Source organism: Carcharhinus amblyrhynchos, chromosome 28, assembly GCF_965287045.1.
Source record: "Carcharhinus amblyrhynchos chromosome 28, sCarAmb.v2.hapA, whole genome shotgun sequence".
Classification (NCBI taxonomy): domain Eukaryota; kingdom Metazoa; phylum Chordata; class Chondrichthyes; order Carcharhiniformes; family Carcharhinidae; genus Carcharhinus; species Carcharhinus amblyrhynchos.
In genome coordinates this window covers 11181310-11199579 of record NC_137351.1, presented here as the reverse complement: position 1 = coordinate 11199579, position 18270 = coordinate 11181310, and the positions used below count along the sequence as shown (strand labels likewise).

Below are 18270 nucleotides of genomic sequence, written 5' to 3'. Positions count from 1 at the left end.
TCTACCTCATGAAACTTTACAGGAACAGTACCATTAACAGGTTTTTTTCCTAAAATTTATTATTAGTTCTTCTGTCTTGTTTTTGTCCAGTTTAAGAGATGTGTTGATATCACATCACGTTACAAAATTCTCTACTGTGCTCTTATAGTTTATTATTATTTGTAAGACCCACAAGTACCATAACATCAGCAGACTTAAAGATCGGTAGGTGGAATTTAACAGGCCTTTTTGCCATGAGTTGGACATTGACTGACTGCTGGGGGAGGGTGACCTGACTTTTGCGACGTGATGGGTTGGGGCATTGTCCTTCTACATGGGGGTCGCGGGGGTCATGTCCCAATATTTGCATGTTGGGTGGAGGGTGTTGCCCTTCTGCGTGTCAGGGTAGGAGGTTGCTCCCCTTGTCAGCAGGGAGGGGAGGGGTTGGGAACCTTTAATTTAACTTCTGAGATCGGAAGGCCACCCTCCTCCCTCCCGTCCCAAAAGCTGGTTGTGTAATCCTTGCGAGCACTTTGAAACAGAATGCTGCTTAATCGGGTAACAAAAGGCATCTATGAAATCAGAAATTTTTACAGTTCTTGTCGCCCTTTCCAGCACTTTGTGCAATTCTGTGAAAATTTCACTAATTGGCCTGAATTTTACCGACGTGCCAGCCCCGTTTCCGGGGGCAGGTTCGGCTCGGAGAATGGCATTCTCCGTTGGCCTTGGGTGGGATCGTGCGAAACTTGGGTGGACATGCCGGTAAAATTTTGTCCAACGTATCCTACTCTGAACTACGTTATTCATGTGGAGGATAAAAAAACAAAGGTGAAAGTACATAACCCTTAGGAGATTCTTTGTTTGTTAGCGTTGGCTCCAAGAAAATCCAGGAGACTAACACCCATTGGGTCCCATTGTGAAGGGACTCATTGATCCAATGTAGGAGAGTAGGATTAACATTAACATCAGGATGTTTACATTTTTCAACAAGCTTGAATGGTTGCATGGTATTAAAAACTGAAGAGTGATCAACAAAGGTAGTACAAACATAGTTGCTTAACCTATCCAAGTGTCGTTAGAGAAGATGGACCAATGTCAGAACAGCATTGTAAGTTCACCTATGTGGTAGGCAAATTAACTTGTTGATTTCAGGGGATGTGTGCATTGTTGGCAAGGCCCACCATTTGTTGCCCATACCTAACTGACATTGAAGGGAGTCACTTCCTAGGCCATTTGAGAGGGCAGGTTTGAGTAAATCACATTGCTCTGTCTGAAATCGCACTTAGACCAGACCAGGTAAGAATGGCAGATTTCCTTCCCTAAAGAACATTAATGAACCAGATGAGTTTTACAACAATCAGTCTCATGCTTTCAATTCCACATTTTATTAATTAAAGTTTAAGTTCCACCGGCTACCATGATGAGATTTGAACCCCCTAAGCACTGGCCTGGTACTCTGGATTACTATCACAGAGGATAACAAAGGAGGTGAAGGAAAGTGTTAAATTAAAAGCGGAGGCGTTTAGAGTAGCTAAGAGTAGTGGGCGAGAAGAGGATTGGGAGAGGTTTAAATGTAAACAAAGATTGACAAAGAAGTTGATAAAGAAAGGCAGGAGAAACTATGAAGCTGGGCTAGCGCTTAATATAAAAAAGGATAGCAAGAGTTTTTATAAATATATAAAAAGGAAGAGGCTGGCTAGGGTGAACGTTGGTCCCTTAGAGGATGAGAAGGGGTACTTAGTGGTAGGGGATGGGGATATGGCTGAGGTCTTGAATAACTTTTTTGTTTCTGTCTTCACGGAGGAGGACGTGAATAATTTGCCGGGTGTTAGCGATGGAAAGGTGGTAGGACTGGAGGGTCTTAATGACATTACTGTTACTAGAGAGGTGGTGCTCGACAGACTGGAGGGGGGGGGGCTGATTGTGGACAAGTCGCCAGGACCGGATGGAATGCATCCAAGGGTTCTGAAAGAAATGGCGGAGGTGATAGTGGATGCCTTGGTGGTTATTTTCCAGATGTCGCTGGATTCTGGGGAAGTGCCGGAAGATTGGAAAACGGCTAATGTTACGCCGTTGTTTAAGAAGGGTGCCAGGCAAAAGGCAGGGAATTATAGGCCGGTTAGTTTAACGTCTGTAGTAGGTACAATGTTAGAATCCGTCATCAAGGAGGAAATAGTGAGGCATCTTGAGGGGAATTGCTTGATAGAGCAGACGCAGCACGGTTTCGTTAAAGGGAAGTCGTGTCTGACAAATTTACTGGAGTTCTATGAGGCTATGTCTAGGGCAGTGGATAGAGGAGAGCCGGTGGATGTGGTCTTTCTGGATTTTCAGAAGGCGTTTGACAAGGTACCTCACAAGAGGTTATTGCAGAAGGTCAGGGGACATGGAGTTGGAGGTAGGGTCTTAGCGTGGGTAGAGGATTGGTTGTCAAATAGGAGGCAGAGAGTGGGGGTCAATGGGTGCTATTCGGATTGGCGGATGGTGACCAGTGGAGTGCCCCAGGGGTCGGTGCTGGGCCCTCAGCTATTTACCATTTATATAGATGATCTGGAGGAGGGAACCGAGTGTAGGGTGTCGAAATTTGCTGATGACACCAAGATTGGTGGAACGGCAAATTGTGCGGAGGGTGTGGAGAGTCTGCAGAAGGATCTAGATAGGCTGGGCGAATGGGCCAGGAAATGGCAAATGGAATTTAATGTTGGCAAGTGCGAGGTGGTCCACTTTGGTAGGAATAATGGTAGGAAGGATTATTACTTACCTGGCGAAAAACTGCAGCAGGCGACGGTGCAGAGGGACCTCGGGGTCCTTGTGCATGAGTCGCAAAAACCCAGCTTGCAGGTGCAGCAGGTGGTCAGGAAGGCGAATGGAATGCTGGCCTTCATAGCGAGGGGGATTGAATATAAAAGTAGGGAGGTCTTGCTGCGGCTGTATAGGGCATTGGTGAGGCCGCAGCTGGAGTACTGTGTGCAGTTTTGGGCGCCGTACTTACGCAAGGATATTTTGGCCTTGGAGGGAGTGCAGAGGAGGTTTACTAGGCTGATGCCGGAGTTGAGGGGGTTGAGCTATGAGGAGAGGCTGAATAAATTAGGCTTGTACTCGTTAGAGTTTAGAAGAATGAGGGGAGATCTCATTGAGACGTATAAGATGATGAATGGGATGGATAGGATAGAGGTGGAGAGACTCTTCCCGCTCAGAAAGGATAGTAGGACTAGGGGGCACAGCCTCAAGATAAAGGGGGGGCAGTTTAGAACGGAGTTGAGGAGGAACTTCTTCACTCAAAGGGTGGTGAATCTCTGGAATTCTCTGCCCGTTGAAGTGGTGGAGGCTACCTCGCTAAATATTTTTAAGACGCGGGTTGATGGGTTTTTGATAAGAGAGGGGATTAAGGGTTATGGGGAGAGGGCGGGAATGTGGAACTGAGCCACGACAGATCAGCCATGATCTTATTGAATGGTGGGGCAGGCTCGAAGGGCTAGATGGCCTACTCCTGCTCCTATTTCTTATGTTCTTATGTTCTTTTGTACATTACCACTAAGCCACCGTCTTTCTCCAGATCAGCATATGTTTCAGATCACCTGATCAGTATGTGGAACAAGAGGATCTAAACAACATTTTAACACAATGTACTCAAAACACTTTGTGACTTTTAATGTAAGAGCAACTGTTTAATAATCATTCAGTTCATCTGTCCGCAACATCTTAATAATTGGGACAATGATGGCTGATTTTCAACATTAAAGGATAGTATGCGTGTCGAATGATTGAGAGAGAAAGAATGATGAGAGAGAAAGGAACCACCAACTGATAAAGCATAGATAACAGTGTATTAAGTTCAAAGTTACTTCTGACCAATATCTTTAACCCTGAAAATCCAATTTTGTGTCTAGAATGTCACATTTGCCCATTATGATAAAAACAGTTCCATAGATTTTTAAAAAATTAACGTTTATGAAATTTCAACTTCTATTTCACTGCCTATAAAGAATGAAGGATAATAGGTGATTTTTTTTTAACTGCCTGTTTTGCGGTCTATGAGAAATCTTGAATGTGATTGGCTACATAGCTTATTTGGTGATGTCACTGTTACTGGACATCAGAGATCCCTTTGATTCTGGTATCAGCTCAATGTGCTGGTGGGAAAGGTGAATGGATGCCACAGAGGTTGCTTGTGAACAGCTTTCTGCAAGATCAGCGACAAGCAGCGTTGCTTTGTCACTGAGTGCAAAATATGGGCGGGAACTGGCTTTCTACAATATCCAATTTTTAAAATTGCTGTGCCTAAACTGGTACCTGGATTTACCGCAGGTTGTTATTTCACTTGTGATCATTCAACCAAATTGTATCTATTTATTGCAATAAGTGTAATGATGTAAAGTATAGTCAGATAACTATTAAAGAATATTTTTGTGTCAATAATTTTGCCTGTATTTAAACTCTGTTGTATGGATACCTATATGCAATTAGATAACCTAACTCTCCCTGGAGAAGTTGATCATGGTTCTAAACTGCAAGAGCAAAATTGAGTAGTTTGTTCCAGTTGTTTAATTCGTCATGCATTGAACTCCAGATTTGAAATTGTTCTTCTGTTATGTCTTTCCGTTGGCTATAATGTAAACACTAACAATAGAGTCTCTCATTGTTTGAAGATGACTTATCAAATTAAAGAACTGTGATATCATTCTTACCCAAGACCTCATTGTCATTCAAGATCCAAGATTCCAGGGCCTTCCATTGGTCTGTTGAGCAAAGTTACCACCCACTAGATCGTACAGATCAAAGTACCTCAGATTTGATTCATATGGTTAGCTGACCTTATCTGGGACAGCAATTACTTGGCATCGTTAATTAAAAGAGGAGAAACTAGGTTCAGTTTCTGCTCCTGATCATGATGCAGAAATTCTTGCAGTTAAAGACTGAATCAGTGTTACCTATGTTTCTGTCTAATCTCCTTCCTAAAAGGTGGCCACATAGCCGAAGTGTCAGAAAGCCACCACAGCTGTAGAAATATCGAAGGAAGTACTGAGTTACTTAACAATGAATTTATTAACAATACCTCCCTTTGCTTAGGATATTGAAACCTAACACAAAATTAATAGTTTATGAGCTTTACTGACCTGAAGTGATTGCACCAACAATGTGGCAGGACTCGGCACCAGCAGTATCCCAGTCAGTCTTTTTTTTAGAGGTATTAGTTGAGCGAAAATCTTTACCTGGAGTAGAACTGTTTGAATAGTATCTTGGGAACTTCAAAATTCACTATGAAATATTGTACTTCACTGGCATTTTCAGCCTAAGTTTATGTTTTGCAAACTGATGCATGGCTTGAACCCATAACCTGAACTGGAGGTGAGAATATTAGCAACTGGGTCCAGCTACCACTAGGAGAATAGATAATATCTTAGAATTCCTCCCTTCCCTTATAAGTCATTAGCTTTTTAAAACCCAACCATGGCGATTCTTAACCGTTGCTTCTTGAGTTGCTTTACCTTCTCTATTACTTCAACCTTGATGGTATCCTACAAGGTAGGCCTTAGATTTTCAGTGTGGTTTATCAATAAAAAAAAATCGTAGGCTTCAATTTATGTTGAAATAATCCACCATTGATTGATGACAACTGCTGCAATCTGTGATTTAACGTATGAAATTGCAAGATCTTGTGAATTAGCATATGGTGACATTTTGTTTTATTTTATTGCAGGTTATTCTCTTAGACATTACAGTTGAACTTCAAAAACAAATTATGTCAGAGCTAGAAATTCTTTATAAGGTAATTTTCCAGCATTCAACTGCTAATTTTCTCTGTGTGACTTGTTTAAATTGAGAGACTGTTCCTAAAATGTCTTATTTTTGTCATTCAAATGCTTACAGTGTGATTCATCGTATATAATAGGATTTTACGGTGCATTTTTTGTGGAAAACAGGATATCAATATGTACAGAATTCATGGATGGTGAGTTTGAAGTTATTTTGTACTTTTTCTTAAGGAATTAAATTGAACTGTTGGGATTTTTTTTGTCCACAAATCTGGCTACTTCCATGATGTGTTCTTTTCTGCTAGGGTATGTAAATCAAAACTAGAATAAATGAGGACACTTGGCAGCTTAGAATGCTTTGGAGAAGAAAAAAATCTAACCCTAGAGCCTGCATTGAGACATACTGCAGAAAAAAATTCAGTTTAGCAGCAGTAACTTGTACACTTAAATCCACAGTGGCCCTGCAGCTTATCAGTGAATATAGCTAGATTTGATGGCGCTTGAACTATTAGCTGAAACCTGATTTAGATGGCAAATAGGCAACATTTCAATTTGGAGTATAGCTTAGAGGATTTGTGGGTGTCTTGATAGAATGTAATGTATTTGCAGTGGATTCAAAGCAGACAAGTTGGTTGGGGCTATATGAATTTATGTGTTTGGTATACAACACAAAAAAAAGAATTATTGAATGCCAAAAAGTGCAAAGTTATGTTCATAAACGATCAGTACATATCCACACATTGTCATCCCAAATAATGGGTTAAAAGGCTAAATGATTCGTCTACATTCATTTGTGTATATTTTTGTTTTATTTATTCTTTCATGGAATGTGGGCATTGCTGGCGAGGCCAATATTTGTTATCCATCCCTAATTGTCTTGAACCGAGTGTCTTGCTAGGCCATTTCAGAAGGCAGTTAAGAGTCAGTCACATTGCTGTGGGTGTGAACCATGTAAGGGTGGCAGATTTTCTTCCCTAATGGGCATCAGTGAACTAGATGGGTTTATACTACAGTCAAAGATAATTTTATGGTTACCATTACTGAGACTAGCTTTCAATTTTTATTAATTGAATTTAAATCCTACTGGCTGCTGTGAAGGGATTGGTACCCATGTCCCCAATGCATTAGCCCGGACCTCTGGATTACTATACCAGTGATATCATTATACCATCATCTCCTTATATATGTAAAGCCATGAAATATTTTCTTTGAACTCTGTTCTTTTGGTGCTTTTTACCATGTTGGGAAGGCCTTGCCCCATGCTGGGGATATGGTTGATCTCAGCAGGGTGGAAGTATGGTTCCACAGACACTGATCTAGGCTGAGGGTATAATTCTACACACACCAACCCATGTTAGAGATGTGGTTCCACAGCTGCTGACCCAATCTGGGGGTGTAATTCCATGGACAGTGACTTGTCCTCAAGTTATAGTTCTGCATGTACTGAAACTTACCCTGGCATGGTTCGGTAGGTAATGTCACTTGTGGCATAATATGATACTGTGTATAGTATCACCTTCAAAAGATGTTACTATCATTACAAGTTAGAAGTGTACAGCCAGAAAGGGAATGGGTGACCGCCAGGCAGGTAGCACAAGTCTATCCCACTTGCTAATTGGTTTTCCATTTTGGAAGCTGATGAGGGTGATGACTCCTTAAGGAAATGCAGCCAGAGTCAAGCTGGTGGCACTGCAGATGGTTCAGCGGTATAGGGGATGAAGATGAATTGGTGGACAATAGGTGATAGGTGATTTCTTAATCAGAGGATCAGACAGGCTTTTCTGCAGTAGTAAAAGCGACACCAGGATGGTGTGTTGCCTCTCTGGTGCCAGGGTCAAAGATATCACATAGCAGCTGTAGGACACCATTCAAGGGGAGGAGGATCAGCCTAGAGTTGTGGTCCACAATAGTGTCAACGGCATAGGCAGGAAGAGGGATGAAAACCTAAAAGTAAGTTTCAGGAAGTTAGTAAGGAAATTAAAAAGCAGGATCTCAAAATCAATAATCTCATGATTACTCCCAGTTCCATGTTCTAGTGCGCTAGGAGGATTGATTGATTAACTAAGTGCTTGGATAAATGGTGTAAGAGGGAGAGCATCAGATTTCTGAGGCATTGGAATTGGTCCTGGGCAGGCGGTTCCTGTACAAGCCTGGTGGGTCACATCTTAACAGGACTGGCACTTGTATACTTGCAGGGAGATTTGCAAGTGCTGTTGGGGTGGCTTTAACTAGCTTGTCAGCGGTGGTGGGAACCCAAGGGAGTAGCAGTGGGATTAGAAGATAGGAGAAATAAAGCAAGCATTGAGTCTGGGACAAATGCAGTATGATGTCAAAGAGACAAAGTGAAGGGTGTTCTACCTGAATCTGTGCAGCATTTGTACCAAAGTGAGTGATCTAAGGCACAAATTGAGGTAAATATGTTTGAAATAATTGCCATTATGGAGACATGGCTGCATGGTGACCAAGACTGGAAACTGAATGTTCAACAGGATATCTAATGTTGAGAAAGGACAGACAAGAAGGGAAACGGGGTGGAGTTGCGCTGATAATCAGGAATATGATTAGTGCTGTTGTAAGGGAGGATCTCACATTGGAGAAGAATAGGTGGACTCTAGATGGAGCTAAGAAACATTAAAAGGCATCAGACATTGGCTGGAGTTATTTGTAGGCAACTTAATGGTAATATGGGGCATGATATTAATCAGGAGAAGAGAGAAGCATGCATTTGGACAATGCTGTAATCATGGGTGACTTCGCTCTGCATTTGACTGGTTAAACAAAGTGAGCACTAAAGCTGTGAAAGATGAGTGAATTGCTAGAGCATTTTATTGAGGAGCCAAATAGAGGACAGGCTATTCTGGATTTAGTATTATGCATTGAATACTGGCTAATTAGTAATCTTGTTGTAAATGAATCTTGAAGAGTGAGTGACCGCAATATGATCGAATTCTACATTATGTTTGAAAGTGAGTAAATACAATCTGAAACCACAGTGTTAAAGTCAAATAAAGGAAATTATGAAGTCATGAGGGGCAAGTTGGCTGAGATGAATTGGGAACGTACATGAGAAGGTATGACTGTGCATAGGCAATGGTTAGTCTTGCAAGAACTAATAAATAGCTTATAGCACCTATACCTTCCCCTCAAGGTGCAAAACCCTCCCCCCAAAAAAAAGTCAACCGTGGCTGACAAAGAAAGTTAAGGATTGTTTAAGGTTAAAGGAAAAGGCTTATAAACTTGCCAGAAATAATAGTAAACCTTTTTGGAATACAGCAAAGGAAGGCCATTCTGGAAGAAATCGATAAATCTAGCAAAAAACATAAAAATGGGCAGTAAAACCTTCTATACCTATGTAAAAAGGAAGCGTTCAGCCAAGACAAATGTGGATTCATTACAGGCATGTAATTCATAATGGGGAATAGAGAAAGGACACAAGTTAAATGATTACTTTCTGACTATTTTCACTAAGGAAGATGCAAGAAAGCTCTCAGATGTAGAGATTCGAGGGATCATGGAGAATGAGGAGTTGAAGGAAATTAAAATAATTAAGAAGGTTCTATTGCAAAAATTAATGAGACTAAAAATTGCTAAGTCCCTGAGACCTAATATTATGCATCCCAGAGTGCTGAAAGAGGTTGCTATGGAGATAGTGGGTACATTGATGATCACCTTCCAAAATTCTATAAATTCTGGAATGGTTCCTGAAGATTGAAAGATAGGGAGGGAAAGAGAAAACACAGGGAGCTACAGACCTGTTAGCCATTCATCATTAGCAATGAAAATGCTGGAATCTATTATAAAGGATGAGTCAAATGAGCACTTGGACAAGTGCAATCTGCATAGTCGGCATGGATTTATAAATGGGAAATCATGTTTGAAGAACTTGTTGAAGTTTTTTGAGGATGTCATTAATAAAATTAATAAAGGAAAGTTGATTGATGTAATATATTTGGATTTTCAGAAGGCTTCTGATAAAGTTCCCCGCAGGAGGTTGATTAGCAAAATAAAAGTACAAAAGGGGTAGAAGGCCATATATGGTATGGATTAAGGATTGACTAATGAGCAGAAAACAATTGGAATAAACAGGTCTTTGTCACATTGACAGACTATAGCTGGTGGGGTACCACAAGGAATCAGTACTTGGGCCCCAGCTGTTCACAATATATATCAATGATTTGGATGTGGGACCAAATAGAATATGTCCAAGTTCATGGATAATACAAAGCAATGTGGTAATGTGTGTTGTGAAGAAATTGTAAACAACCACAAGAAGATTTGGATAAATTTAGCAAGTGGGCAAGAACATGGCTTATGGAGTGTTATGTAGAAAAATGTGAGATAATTCACTCTGATAGAAGGAATAAATGTACAATGGTCGGCGCAACTTGTGGGCCGAAGGGCCTGTTTGTGCTGTAGTGTTCTGTGTTCTATGTTCTATGTTCTATGTTCTATGAACAGTATTTCCTAAATTAGAGAGAAATTAGCAAGTGTAGATGTACAAAGGGACCTGAGCGTCATTGTTCATAAGTCACTGAAGGCTAACATGCAAGTGTGGTAAGCTATTAGGAAGGCTGGTGGAATGTTAACCTTTATTATAAGAAGCTTTGAGTGCAGGAGTAGTAAGGCCTTGCTTCAAATGAAGGGAAGGTTAGTTAGACTGCACCTGGATTATTATGTACAGTTTTGGTCTCCATACCAGAGGAAATTATTGCCATCGAAGGAGTGCATCAAAGGGTCACCAGTCTTGTTTTGGGGATGGCAAAACTGTCTTATGAAGAGAGATGAGGCAAACTGGGCCTGTATTCGCCAGAGTTTCGAAGAATGAGAGGTGTTCTACTTGAAACCCACAAAAGGCTTAAAGGAAAAGACAGGGTGGATGCAGTAAAATGTTTCCCTTGGTTGGGGAGTCTAGAACCAGGAGCAGAATTTCAAAATTGGGGGGAGCACATAAGGCTAAGATGACGCTTATAAACGTTTGGAAACGTCTACATCAGAGAGATGCTCAGTCAGTGAGCGTGTTTAAGGTAGAAATTGATAGATTTCTGATTAGCAATAACATAAAGGATTATAAGGATAGTGTAGATGAAAGGTATTGAAGTGCGTTATCAGCCATGATTGTATTGAATAGCAGAGCAGACTCGACAGGCTGAGTGGCCTACACCTGTTCCTATGTTCCTTTCCTTGAATAGCACCTATATTGACCCCAGTAAGACCAATGGCATTGGGAAGACCTAGTAATAAAATATTAAATTTTCCACGGCTGCAATCTCTCAAAAAATGCTATTATGATTATCTTATTGTGAAATCTATTCTACAGGAGTCAGCAACTATTAAACCAGATTTAGTTTGAGCTGTGAAACCTACCACATTCAGACTGATTTTTTCCCACCACTCAACTATGTCAGAATTCTGCTCCTAATGGGTCACTTACCTCTTGTTTATTCCTCCATTGATGAAAGGGTCCTGCCTGGTCAAACATAATTTTAATGGTGCAATTTTTCATGTTATCCATTTAATATCAAGTTGATTGGCAGCACTTTCATGGTACATTGAGTATGCCTTTATTCAAAGGATAAAATTAAGTAATCTATTTTTCTTATTTCAGTTTAAAAATATAAAATAAATAAAATAGTTTGTGAACTTCTGTTCCCTTTCTTGAATATCAATTTGTTGGATGTAGTTTGGAATTTAAACCCCAATTACCTGTATTCACTTTAATACTGCATTTGTAGTGTTTTTTTAAATTAGTATAAGTGCCTTAAGTAATTGGATATTATACTTGACCTTGAACCAGATAGGGTTCTCCAATATATTCAGTCATAACAGCACAAAGGTAATTTATTTTAGAGCTTATAGTTAATGATTATAATAATCATCATTTAATATGTATTCATGTTTTTCTCCTCTATTATAATTTCCTTTAGGAGGTTCTTTGGATGTATATAGAAAAATCCCTGAGCACGTACTAGGCAGAATCTCTGTTGCAGTAAGTTAAATATTTTTAAGATTTAAATCTCAACATTATATTTGGGAAAATATTCAATAACTCCATTTTACATACAATAAATTCTGAAAAAAAAATCATGACACCAAAGATTATTCTTTGTGTATGTTTTATACATTATATATAACACATACTGAAGAATCTTGGGTGACAGACACAAATTGCAATTTGCATATTATCACAGCCTAAGGGATGTTTGGAATTGTAGATACGGTTAGCTGGCTAAAGATTACAGGTAGGTCTTGTAAAAGTAATTAGATGTAACACTTCTATAATTTTTGGGCTGGTTGGGGACATCCTAATGGAGTTTGTTTTTAAAACCTTTTATGACTAGATCTGAACTCTTCATTTGCTGAAAGAAGCATAACAGCAGGTGTAAGCATGACTGATCATCAGAGCTGAAGTAAATAGTATAATCTTCCATTGGTTGGCTTACAAGGTGAAATACATTTGGGTTCCACATTGCAGAATGTTAGATATGTTTGTGTTTATGATTTACCATTTTGCACATTCCCAATCATCCAACTGTTTGTTGGGAAAATGCTGAACAAGTGGAAAACACAATCAGAAACTAGTTACCCTAGATCATTTGTGCAAAGTTTGTTCTGTGGAGTAACAATAAGCTAGAGAACAGATGAGATGTGGAGGAAAAGCTAAGAAACAAATAACCTCACCAGTGTTGTTGTTCTTATGCCAGCCAGTAGCATTCATCCCTTGGCCAACAATGCTGAAGCAGGTTATTTGATCATTCACATTGCTGTTTGTGGAACCTTGCTGTCAATAAATTGGTTGTGTTCCCTACATTAAAGAAATGATTACAATTCAGAAGAAATTCACTGGCTGTAAAGCACTTTGAGATTCTTCTTGAAAAATGCTTTATAAATGAAAATTGTTTCTTTTGTCCAGCCCTTCCAAGTGTGTAATGTATGAATGTTCTTGTGTAAGTTTTAAGAAAATTCCCCATTAGTAATATAGGCATGGGGTCCAAACATCTTTGTGGGCTGGTTAAGATTTAATACTCATACTATTAATAGCATTTCATGCACTATAAAATCAGCTGTATAAATTGCACGTTCAAATAGGATTTCTAAAAGCTGTGTTATAATTTGGGTACTTGGCAAATCTTATTTAAAAAAAAACCTGGATCACGTTGTGTAAAACAAAACCATTATTAGCACCTTCTTTAACCTTTAATAGTACCTTGACACCCCCTTTGTCTTGTGTCCATTATATTTTGGTCAGTCTCTCATGAGTTCGCACCTATTCTGCTGCATCTTCTCCATCCCCCTCTCCAGCTGTTTGGTCCTGTCGCATTTCTGCCCCTCTCCAGTTCTGAAGAGTCATACAGACTTGAAATGTTAACTTTGTTTCTCTCGCCATAGATGCAGCCAAATCAGAGTCATTTCAGCATTTTCTGCTTTTCCTTCCCTTTAAGTTATGGATTGTTTATAAAGTCAGTTAGTTATATCTCCTTTGGGTAGAAAAAAAATCTAATTCAGCAATTCAGTGCTCCCAGTGGGAATGCACATAGGAGTGAATGTTGGCAATATGTTTGGAGTGTTATATCTTGGATTTCTTTTTCTTCATTCATGGGACATGGGTCCCACTGGCTGGCCAGCATTTGTTACCCATCCCTAGTTGCCTCGAGAAGGTGGTGGTGAGCTACCTTTTTAAAATGCTGCTGTGGGTTGACCCTACTCATGCTCCCTTCCAGCACTCATCCTTGCTAGCAGTGCAGCAAAAAGCCATATATATAACTTAACCTCTCAAGCTTGTTCCCATGAAATGCTGGTACTTTACTATATCATGGATTCAACCTAACATTTTATTGAATGCTGCAGGTGCATAATCATAGTTTAAATGCTAAGAAAGAAATACTCTGTAAAATCCTTCCCTGTTGTGCTAAACAGGTGTTGCACATGTATTCCAGTCCAGTGTAAATATAACCAGCTGGCTGAGAAATAATGGCATTAAAGTCCAGATAATGGCATTAGAAACAAAGATGTAATCATCAAGTGCCTCTGCCTTCTATTATTAATGAAAATACTAACCCATTTTGGGTTAATGCCTTTGTTTTTGGAAAAAAAAGCAACATAAGAATTACATATGAACATGTTAATGTATTCATTACAACATTGCAATCCAGTGGTATTTAAATCAATATTTTGATAAATGCGGACAGTTTTCTGATCTATATATGGGATTCCTGGCTTTATAAAGAAAGGCTTAGAGAACAAAAGGAAGCAAGTTATGCTAAATTTTACAGAATGAGGTGGCCAATTCAGGACACCGCTCTTTAGGAAGGATGTTAAGGCCTCAAAGAGGGTGCAGAGGAAATTCATTAGAATGGCTCCAGTTAGTTATTAGCAGAATTCAGTTCAGCAGGAAGGCAAGAGAAGCTGGAATTGTTCCCCTGGGAGCAGAGAAGGTGAAGGGGGCAATTTAATGGTGGTATTCAAAATCACAAGGCGATAGAGTAGATAAGGGAAAAAATGTTTCCAGAATGACCTCTGTGGCAAAAGGGTCTGTGCCAGAGAACACAGATTTAAGGTAATTGAGAAATGAATCAGAGATGACATAAGAAAGAAATGTCACAAGATTTCATCATTGGAAGTGCACTACCAAACAGGGCTTCAGATGTAGAATCTGTAGCAACTTTGAAAAAGAAATTGAATAAGTATTGAAGGGTAAGAATTTATAGGGCTATGTGGAAAGAACAGAGTGGTGAAACTAATAGTTATTTCAAAGAACCAGACAGCATGAATAGCCTCCTTCTGTTCTGTGTCTTTCATAATTCTATGAAATAAAAATTATTGAGACATCTATTTCTATTTGCTGTACTCTGAAAGTCATCCAAGCCCATTTTCCATCCAGTCTATAGCAACAAATACAACTAAAAAAAAATTTCCTACAACTAAGGCCACAGAAGTTATACTAGTGTTTATTAATGGCCTTGAGTAGAACACATGTATATGTCATGCTTTGTGTTCTGTAGCATTTTCTTGGTCACTCGTAGTTTTTAACACCCCATTACAGTACAATAGCATATCTTCCAATCTACCATGAACACCATTTGAGAGATCTGCTATGCAGAATTCATGTAGTATTTGCTAAAGTGTGACAACTAAAATATAACAGAAATTAAGTGTGACATTTATAGGAAGTATGTTGTAAGGACATCCCAGCAATTAAATGCTATTAACATCAGTGGTGGGCAAGCTTCTAGGAATTCATTTGTGATAGAATTAGTAATCACATGGAAAAATGTGGGCTGATTACGAAGAGCTAGCATGGATTTCTAAAGAGGATGTTATATTTAACTAGCTTGCTGGACTTTTTTTGAGGAGGAAACAGAGTTGATGAGATTAATACTGTTGATGTGATGTACATGGACTTTCAGAAGGCATTTGATACAATACCACACAACAGACATGTGAGAAAAATTATAGCTCATGAAGTAAAAGGGACAGTAGCAACATGGATATATAATTGGCTGAATGACAGGAAGCGGAGAGTAATGGTTGATGCATATTTTTTGGGCAAGAGATAAATTTATAGTGGTGCTCACGAGGGATCAGTATTGGGACCCTTGTTTTTCCTGATATTTGTTAATGATCTAGATCTTAGTGTGCAGTAGAAAATTTCAAAGTTTGCAGATGACAAAACTTGGGAGTATTGTAAGCTGTGAAGAGGACAGTGTAGAACTTCAAAAAGGGCATAGACAAGTTGGTGGAGTTTTCAGATAGGTGGCAGATGATGTTTAATGTGGAGAAATGTGAGATTATGTATTTTAGTAGGAAGAACATGGAGGGACAAAAAAGGATAGAATTCTAAAAGATGTGCAGGAGCAGAGGGATGTGGGTGTAAATGAGCATAGATCATTGAAGGTGGTAGGACAGAGAGCAATTAATAAAGCATATAGTATTCTGGGCTTTATTGATAGGGACATAGGGTGGAATTCCCCCAAAGAAGCCTAATTGTCTTAATAGCAAGAATAATGGAATGATCCATGCCAGGCTCTCAGGCATGCTCCGCACTGGAAGCCTCCCACAGTCAGCCACTTTTTTTAAGAGTGTTGGGAGTTTTGCATCGCTTCTAGGGTAAGGGCCTAAACATGCTAATGACCCTGAATTCAGAGCACTTGGTCATAATTTTGCAAGAGCGCTCCTATCTCACAGTGCAATGGGAGACCCTCCTCTTGTGGACAACAGGGTCCCCCATTAGCGGCACAGGTCGTCAGTGGTGGGACATTGGGGCCGTCCTGATTGGACCCACTGCTAGATCCTCAACGTTCCTCCCCCCCCACCCCATCGTGACCCACGACATGATTCGGCCCTGCATGACCCCCCAGGATAGCCCCCTCTCAGTCATAGCCCTGGGCACACTGGTGATGCCCAACTGGGACACTGGCAGTGCCCAGTGGCCCCTCTGGGATGTCTGGTGGGCACCGCTAGATGGGCACTGCTGGCCATGCCCCCCACCACCCAGGGGCTTCAGTGGCCTCAGAGCCCCTGGCGTGACCACTGCACCAAGTCTCCGCTGGGAGAGACCAGTAGTGATTCTCGCTGTTGTTTGTGCCACGTCTGAAAACAGACAGGAGAATTCTGTGCACTGGGAGTTGAACAGGCTATGCATCTTTAAATGCTACTTTAAATATGCCAATCAGCCTCATGCCCTTTCTGGCCATGATCTGGTTCGCACCATTAGAGAAGGACTGGGAAAATCGCAATCTGTTTGGCGTCAGGTGTGAAACCAGGTGTGATTTTTAGGCCCGCACACGATTCTCGGGGTTGGCACAATCTGCACCAGATGTGACGAGGTCAGGAAATTGCTTCTATATTACAAAAGCAAGGAGATTATACTGAACTTGTACAAGAAACAAGTTTAGACCTCACCTGGAGGCTGAGAACGCATTGGAGAGAGTGCAGAAGAGGTTTACAAGGATGGTTCCAGGGCAGGGGTGAGAAACTTCAGTTATGATGATAGATTGGGCAGTTCAGTGGCTGTGATTAGCACTTGTGGAATGTATTCAGTCAGGCTGGATTTTTACTGCTTTTTGTGGACAGGACATACATACCTGAGCAATTTTCCACAGAGCTGTAACTATACTGGAACAGCTTGGCTAGTTGTGTGGTTTGTTCTGAGGCATAAGTCCTCAGTACTGCTGTCAGGGCCTGAGGCCTTTGCATTATGCTTGCTCTCCAATGCCTGAAAAAATGTTAAGAATCTAGGATGTGCACGTTGTATTACTAAGTCCTGCCAGTTGAGTTATTGAAAGGAGTTACAGCAGTATTACTGATGCGCATTGTGTTTTGAGGCAGTTTGTTAATTGCAGCCAATGTAGAATCTGATCCACTATCAGACCTTGGCTTTAAGGAGGTCTCAGTAGATTGGCAAAAGTTACATTTGAATTTTTACTAGCCTAATCATGATCAGAGTAATAAGAAATGCCATTGAAACAAACAATCCAGGTGACTTAGTGACAAATTATGCTTTGATTACAATTTTTAGGGTATCTTTTGCACTTTTCTTCTAATCATCATTGTCTTGAAAAAATGTGGCTAGAATAATCCTGGATTCAGATTCTTTTAATTTCCTTTTATGGAAATTTTATTGTAGTATCTTCTTACTCCTCATCTTGCTTCTCAGTCTATTCTAATCACACCTTTAATTGCTCATTGGTTGCATTTTCCATTAAGATGCACATCTAAAGCCCAGCTGGCTAGGCCACTGAAAATGGATACTACATATTAAAAATAATATCTGAGTATCGCAGACTATTAGTTGTATCAATGACCTTAGTCAAGACCACCAAAGTCTTGCCCAGGGACAAAAAACCTTAAATTAGAAGGTAATTATGTGGGTTGGGTTTTTAAAATCATGAGCAAAAATCTTTCAGCAAAACTATTGCTGCATCAGAGGATGACTTCCACATATGTTTTCTATATTTTCAGAACTATATTTGCTGTATGTTTAAAAAGACAACTGTGAGAGATTTTTGATGGTGTGGAAGCAATTTTTTTTTCAACACTAATTGGTTAGCAAAATAAAATCTGCAAAATTTTTGGTACCCAGTTGATGACTGTTCTTTCATTTAGCAAATTCTTTTGCTGTATTTTTAACAAGAAAAGATTTGATCATTCATTGGATGGGGATAAATTCTGCAATTTGGAACACTTAATTATAGGTTGTATTTTTTCCACATTGGCAGTCTTATTCTGACATTCATTATCCCTTGTAGTGACAATTAATTTAAATCCAAGTGATCAAACATCGACAGCTATTAGTCTCAGTTCATTCTAATTCACAGACCTTCATTTTCACAAAGTCCTGTAATTATCTTTGGAAACTGCCCAGGGCAATGGAGTTTCCCTTTGAATATTGGCTTTTATCAGTAAATTGGTCATGATTTGCTTGTTACTACAGTAATTTAATGTATAATTTTATGAGATCTTATATTTGCACAGCCAAAATGTAAGTATTTAAATACACATGCTGATTATAGCGTGGGCAAACAAAAGTTCTAACATCAAT

The 18270-nt window shown here is 39.8% G+C and overlaps 1 protein-coding gene across 4 annotated transcripts in view; it reads left to right on the top strand.

Annotated features, from left to right (window-relative positions):
• map2k5 (mitogen-activated protein kinase kinase 5) overlaps positions 1–18270 on the top strand; it is a 294288-nt gene that overhangs the window by 132749 nt on the left and 143269 nt on the right. For all 4 annotated transcript variants that reach the window (XR_013889610.1, XM_080214341.1, XM_080214340.1 and 1 more), the window contains exons 10-12: positions 5678–5746; positions 5848–5929; positions 11657–11718. Coding sequence is in view for 3 of the 4 variants with exons in the window: in XM_080214341.1 (XP_080070467.1) it covers positions 5678–5746; positions 5848–5929; positions 11657–11718 (213 nt within the window). In the remaining variant the exon portion in view is untranslated. The remainder of the gene's footprint in view (positions 1–5677; positions 5747–5847; positions 5930–11656; positions 11719–18270) is intronic.